Source organism: Myotis lucifugus, unplaced genomic scaffold (assembly GCF_000147115.1).
Source record: "Myotis lucifugus unplaced genomic scaffold, Myoluc2.0 scaffold_5497, whole genome shotgun sequence".
Classification (NCBI taxonomy): domain Eukaryota; kingdom Metazoa; phylum Chordata; class Mammalia; order Chiroptera; family Vespertilionidae; genus Myotis; species Myotis lucifugus.
The window spans coordinates 1-6711 of record NW_005876545.1 but is presented as its reverse complement, the minus strand read 5'-3'; the positions used below and the strand labels follow the sequence as shown (position 1 = coordinate 6711).

The 6711-nt window shown below is 42.9% G+C and overlaps 1 protein-coding gene across 1 annotated transcript; it reads left to right on the top strand.

Annotated features, from left to right (window-relative positions):
- Nucleotides 1–277: 277 nt before the first annotated feature.
- Nucleotides 278–6026, top strand: LOC111824742 (non-muscle caldesmon-like). The gene is made up of 2 exons (XM_023749314.1): nt 278–1025; nt 5654–6026. Exons 1-2 carry the CDS (start codon nt 988–990, stop codon nt 6024–6026), a joined length of 411 nt encoding a protein of 136 aa, XP_023605082.1. The 5' UTR covers nt 278–987.
- The last annotated feature ends 685 nt before the right edge of the window (nt 6027–6711 follow it).

The window sequence follows — 6711 nt, the reverse complement described above, 5'->3', positions numbered from 1 at the left end:
ACTGGAAGTCAAGGTAACCCCTGGAGTGTCTCCCATCCCATTCTAACTTAGTGCTTTAGAGACTACAAACATGGTCCCACAGACCTCCGAACCATCCCCTTGTGTCCTCTGTCCTGAAGATCCTAGTTACTTTTTTAAAAATATATTTTTATTGATTTCAGAGAGGGAGAGAGAGATACAAACATCAATGATGAGAGAGAATCATTGATCGGCTGCCTCCTGCATGCCCCCTATTGGGGTAGAAGTCCGCAACCCAGGCATGTGCCCTTGACCAGAATCGAAACAGGACCCTTCAGTCCACAGGCCAACGCCCTATGCACTGAGCCAAACCAGCCAGGGCCCTAGTTACTTTTTTTATTAGGATACTAGGGTCATCCTCCTCTGATAGCAGCTAAAACTGGCTCGGCAGATCTGGTTAACCTGTCAGGTTTCCTCTTCTTTCCTCCTCAACTCATTTGTGTTCTTCACCCAAGAAGAAACCTATCCAAGCAACCTGGGCATTTTCCCATCAAAGCCACCCCAATCATCGTTCTTTCCACTGGGAACTGCAAACCACTCATGTCAATGGAGTTCCAAGAATGTAATAGTTTTCAATGGTAATACCTCCAATGCTTTCTAAAATAAAGCCCCCAGTGAAATCAGGAATGATCTTGACTTCCTAAAACTGTGGTCAAGGTCTTTGCTCAGAGGCTGGAGAACCGTCGCTCAGCCTCCAAGAATTTCCTCTGACCCCATCTCTACCACATCGTTCGACGGTGGTTTGTTTTACTTCTGAGGTTTCTGGCTTCCTAGCACTCTGGGGTCTCATTTGGTGATACCAACCAAAACCTAATACGGTTTTTATTGTTATGTTTCTTCCTGATGTGTACCATTGGTTAGATCAAAGATGAGAAGATTAAAAAGGACAAAGAGCCCAGAGAAGAAGTGAAGAGCTTCCTGGATGGAAAGAAGGGGTTTACAGAAGTGAAGTCGCAGAATGGAGAATTCATGACCCACAAGCTTAAACACACGGAGAATACCTTCAGGTAAGACGTAGTGGCTCACAGTGACTGTGTTTCACATGTGAAAAACAAATCAGCCTCCTATCCTGTGCCTCTGGACAGAAAGTGCTGAATAGGCAACATGCTTTTGTTGTGAGGTCATTGGCCATTGTCTCAGGGATACTCAGTCAGCAGGCCGGGCTATCAATCACTAACAGAAGGGCACGGTCATTGCTCAGGCAAAGTGTAATCCACCTTTCCCATAATTTAGCAACGTAGGTTAGGCCTGGCATCCAAGCTTTGGTCCCTGACCTGATATGCTCATGTAAGATCAGTGTAGTAGAACACAGTATGCCTGGAATTCATATCTTTGACTCATTCTCTATATGGTCCAGGCGACTTCCTAAGAGACCTTCTCAATACCATTTTCAAAATTGTATTTTCTAAAGGCTGTGGATAAATACTGCATTAAACTAGGATTGTTCTGTGGCCAAATATTTGGGAAACATCCGGTTAAACTGAGTCAATCATTTCTCTTTGCCATAGGACTTGGAAAGCACTTGGTGTTAGTTTGTATTGGGAACCTCTGAGAGGGAAGAAGAAGGCATCCGACTCATACTCCAGTTAGAACCCCTCTTGCATAGCTTCAGCTTCTCCTCCTCATCCCATTATGTTGAAAATCTGGGCAACTGATTTTAGGACAAGTAAATGAACACTTAGAGTTCCCAACCAATTTTGTAGAAGGACTCAAGTTGCAGATGCCCACTAAGGACAATTCTCTGGGCCCCAGCCCTACCTCTGGGCCCCATTCCTGCTGTGTCCCATGTTCTGGAAGAGTCTGGGTCCCTATACCGTGGACTTCCACGCAGCCTTGCCTGTAGACCCTGTGTTTCTGAACACTTCAAATAGGAAAGTCCCAAGCAGGTATTGTGTAGAAGTCAGACATGGGCCTCGCAATGAAGGCTTCGTCACATACAGAAGTAAGCACAGCTACTGGGGAGGGATGTTTCCAGCCCCTCTAAGAAGCTGAGATGGGTCAACATAATTTTTCTATACAAAACTTTGAGCAGAAACCGCATCACATTTAACCAATAGAAAGCCTAAATTGACAGGAAAGTAGATATGAAAACTTAAGAGTTTATCAGGAATTTATGGAAAATCTAGAAAGCAAGTTGATTCGGGCAGGTAAGCCGAGCCCAGAGCTTGCTTAGTGTCAGCAGGTTAATGTTTTTAAGCCCTAGAACAGCGTCAAGTTCATGAGACGTGTTCAATGAACATTACCTAACAGTGTTAGTGTTTTGTTGTTTGATATGAATACATTTTTCGTTAAGAGAAATAATGCTTTAAAAAAATCTGTCAGTAGAAAGTTTGGTTAACAATTAGCAAGCTTGCCAACCAGCTTTAGCCAGATTCAAATTAATAATTAACATGTCCGTTGTGTGGAAATCCAGGGAGTTGGGTAATTCCACCAAGAGAAAAGTCAGCAGGGATGCCAACAGGTTGCACACTGAGGACTCTGAAATGTGACTCTTTGATTTTCATCTTTGGGCAGACAAAAATGACAGAAACATAAAGTTTTTGTTTAGCTGCCAACGTGTGTTAGTTTTAGTTTCAATAGAAATCGGTGATGATAGAAGCGGAAATGCCTGGTTTTGCTCCATGAAGTGAGGAGCTGGGGAGGAAGGGCCTCTATTTAGATTGGCAGAGTGTCTACCAGCCTAACTGAAAACAAGCTGTGTGTTTTTTGAAAATGTATTTATTTTTTTTAAATATATTTTATTGATTTTTTACAGAGAGGAAGGGAGAGAGATAGAGAGTTAGAAACATCGATGAGAGAGAAACATCCATCAGCTGCCTCCTGCACACCCCCCACTGGGGATGCACCCGCAACCAAGGTACATGCCCTTGACTGGAATCGAACCCGGGACCCTTCAGTCCGCAGGCCAATGCTCTATCCACTGAGCCAAACCGGTTAGGGCTATTTATTTATTTTTGTTAATCCTCACCCGAGGATATTTTTTCCATTGATTTTTAGAAAAAGTGGAAGGGAGGGAGGGGGGAAAGAGAGAGAGAAACATCTATGTGGTTGCCTCTGGCAGGCTGGGGAGCAAACCTGCAACCCAGGTACGGGCCCTTGACCGGGAATCAAACTTACAACCCTTTCAGTGTGCAGTTCGAGGCTCTACCACTGAGCCACACCGGCCAGGACACAGCTGTGTTTTTATTGGTGAAAGGTCTGATGTTCTTCTTGACTTAAAACCCAGTGAAGCCAAGGATAGCGGAGAGAGCCTTCTAGAAGAAATTTTCATATTACTCATGACACCCTAATGCTGAGGGCATGCCAGCACATGTGAGCAGAGGTAATATGGACAAAACTCTTGTTCCTGTTTTGAGCATAATTCCTGTGTTTGATTTAATTACTATCCCCTTTGATATTTCTGTTTTCTTATAACTAGATCATTTTCTCTAAGAGTTAACATATAAATCTCAATTCAAGGAACAAGTTTATAGAGCTAGATTATACCAAGGTTTTATAGATAGTACAGAACAAGCGTTTGTTTTGCTTTCTTTTTATTTTTTATGTGGGAATTAAAGTTTTTTTCTGATTATCAGAAAAATTGAACTCATTATAAAACATTCAGAAAATAGAAGTACAAAAATAAGTACCCACCACCCAAAGATAACATTAGTAACATTTTTGCAGATATTTTTTATGTATATACATTCAAAATAGACACTCATATGTAGGCAACATGTATATGTGAGTGTAATTATAAATCTACATTTTAAATTGATTCTTGCATTAGCATAGCAATGCACCTTAGCTAGCCTTCTATACCAACAAACATAAGTCTACAGCGAATGATGTTAGCCTGTTCCACTGGATGGAAGTATGGTGATTTATTTAACCAGTCCCTAATGGTGGCATTCTGAATGTCCAAAATGAAGACTGAGCGACATCTAGTGGAATCTAGAGAAGTTTATACAAGGCATGTGTTATGCTCGTCCAATTGAGCACTAACATAATGAACACAACAGAGCAAATGTCTCTGAAGATGGAAAGACCTTAGATTAACTGAGAGAGCAGATTTCCTCTCTGAAGTCACAAGCCTATAAACCTAGAAGACCTGAAAGAGCAACATCAAGTTTTAAGGGGCCGTCTAACTTTGATTGAGTCCAAAATAAAAGAATTCACTTTTTTTTTAACCATCAAGTGCCTAGAATAAGATTATTTTTATTATTGAATTTTAGAGAGAGGGGAAGGGAGAGGGAAAAGAGGGAGAAACATCGATGTAAGAGTGAAACATCGATTGGCTGCCTCCTGCACATTCCCCACTAGGGACTGAGTCAGCAACTGGCATGTGCCCTGACCAGGTATCAAACCAGAGACCTTTCCATACATGGGACGATGCCCAACCAACTGAGCCACACCAGCCAGGGCTAGAATACGATTTTTAAGCGTTTTAACCTCAGCTCTTAGTAAGAAATAAATTTTACATCATGACCCAGTCAGTGAAGTCTACATGCATCACTGGAACCAGCATGTCAAGAAACGGTCATTTCCTTTGCCCTCGGCAGTGCTCTCTGATGTTTCCTAGTTCATTTTTTGTAAATGCTGATTACAGTCCACTGAATTGATTTTCTGACCTGCAGCTTGAAAAGCGTCGTTCTAAAGGGCACAGTATATTCAGAACCTCAGTGTTTTAAAAGCATGTGATGTACACATAAGATCAATATTAGTAATTGTGTCATCTTGAACTATTTTCTGTTTTATTCTTCCTCTTGCTCCATAGCTAGAAACACTGTGCCATTCTCCACATGGAATAAATGGTGCTAGACCAGCCGTGGGCAAACTACGGCCCGCGGGCCGGATCCGGCCCGTTTGAAATGAATAAAACTTAAAAAAAAAAAAAGACCGTACCCTTTTATGTAATGATGTTTACTTTGAATTTATATTAGTTCACACAAAAACTCCATCCATGCTTTTGTTCCGGCCCCCCGGTCCAGTTTAAGAACCCATTGTGGCCCTCGAGTCAAAAAGTTTGCCCACCCCTGCGCTAGGCAGTGGTAATTCATCTGTTACTCCGACAAAAGTGTTGGACACGGGCTACCTATGTTCAGATCTAGTTAAGAATGCCCTTACTACTTGTTCATGAGTATTTAAATAAGATTTTTTATGGCTAAATAATATTCCACTGTAAATATGTACCACTTTTTTTTTTACCCATTCATCCATCAGTGAACATTTAGGTTGTTTCCATATCTCGGCTGTTGTAAATAATGCTGTAGTGAACATGGGGGTGCAGATATTGTTTGGAATCAGTGTTTTCCTTAATTGTGGGATCATATGGGAGTTCTGTTTTTAATGTTTTGAAGAGCCTCCCTACTTTTTTCATAGTGGTTGCACCACTTCACAATCCCACTTGCCCCCATTGTATAGCTGAGAAAACCCAGGGTAAGTGGCAGCGCAGGGACTCAGATTCAGACCTGGAGATGCCAGCTGGGCCCCAGCCTACCCCCTGGGTCGGTGTGAGGATCTCCTGCCCAATGACGGACAGTGGAGATTTCTGTGTGGGAGGCCAAGCCTGCAGGCCCACATCCCCTCCCTCCAGGAAAGGCTGCAGGCGGACATGTGTCAAACCCCTTTGCATCCCTTTCTCTCCTCCCACCAGCCGCTCAGGAGGGAGGGCCAGCGAGGCCAAGGAGGCGGAAGGGGCTCCCCAAGTGGAGGCTGGCAAGCGCCTGGAAGAGCTGCGCCGCCGTCGTGGGGAAACTGAGAGCGAAGAGTTCGAGAAGCTCAAACAGAAGCAACAAGAGGCAGCCCTGGAGCTGGAGGAGCTGAAGAAAAAGAGGGAGGAGCGAAGGAAGGTCCTGGAGGAGGAAGAGCAGAGGAGGAAGCAGGAGGAAGCAGAGCGAAAAGTCAGAGAGGAGGTAAGGAGAGCGCAGCCCGCCCAGCCATCGGCACCCCAACTCACTCCAGCCCCTGAATGCCTATCTCTGGTGACCCTTCTGGCCCAGAGGACAATTTCTTCCCTGGTGAAATGAAATGCTGCTGCTCTTTCGATCATGGACTCTACGAATACATTTTAAGGATAGTAAACTTAACTGTGTGCTAAGCATGGTCCCAAAACCTTTATACATATTAATTTATCCAATTCTCACCAGAACAGGTAGTCTTGTCCCCATTTTACAGATGAGTAAAGTGAGGCACAGAGACATGTTTTTCTGTTTGTTCGTTTTGTAATTTTCCCAAGGCCCCACTTGTCTTACTCCATTACCCTATACTGTCCCTCCATAAAGAACTGTAGAGAGCAGAGAAGGATGGAAAAGGGTCTGCAGATTAGTTACAAGAATCAAGAGTCACATGATGGTTGTTTTTTTGGACATTTGAAGAATTTTTATAGAGAAGTTTTTAAAAATAGGTTTTGGGATTTTTTAGTGGAAGAGTCTAGATATTCACAGTCAGGGGACAGTATGTGCTCTGTTCATCGCTGTATACCCAGGACACAAACACAGTGCCAGGCATGTAGCAGGAACCCAGTAATTATGAGCCCATGAATTTGTTCCATATTTTAAGACAGAATTGAAAACAACAAATAGTTACCAAAAGGCTATTTTGAAAACTGAAAAAGTGCTTAACCACCTACAACTTACATTGCTATTTTTTACAAGGTGCCCATTTTTCTTTCATCCTGAGGTACATTATTATTCTCATTTTATGAGCAAAGAA

Bases quoted from the DNA above. Each gene is read 5' to 3' on its own strand.
- LOC111824742 (XM_023749314.1), top strand. From the start codon at position 988: ATGACCCACAAGCTTAAACACACGGAGAATACCTTCAG. The intron at 1,026-5,653 runs GTAAGACGTAGT...TCCTCCCACCAG, and splicing joins CACACGGAGAATACCTTCAG to CCGCTCAGGAGGGAGGGCCA.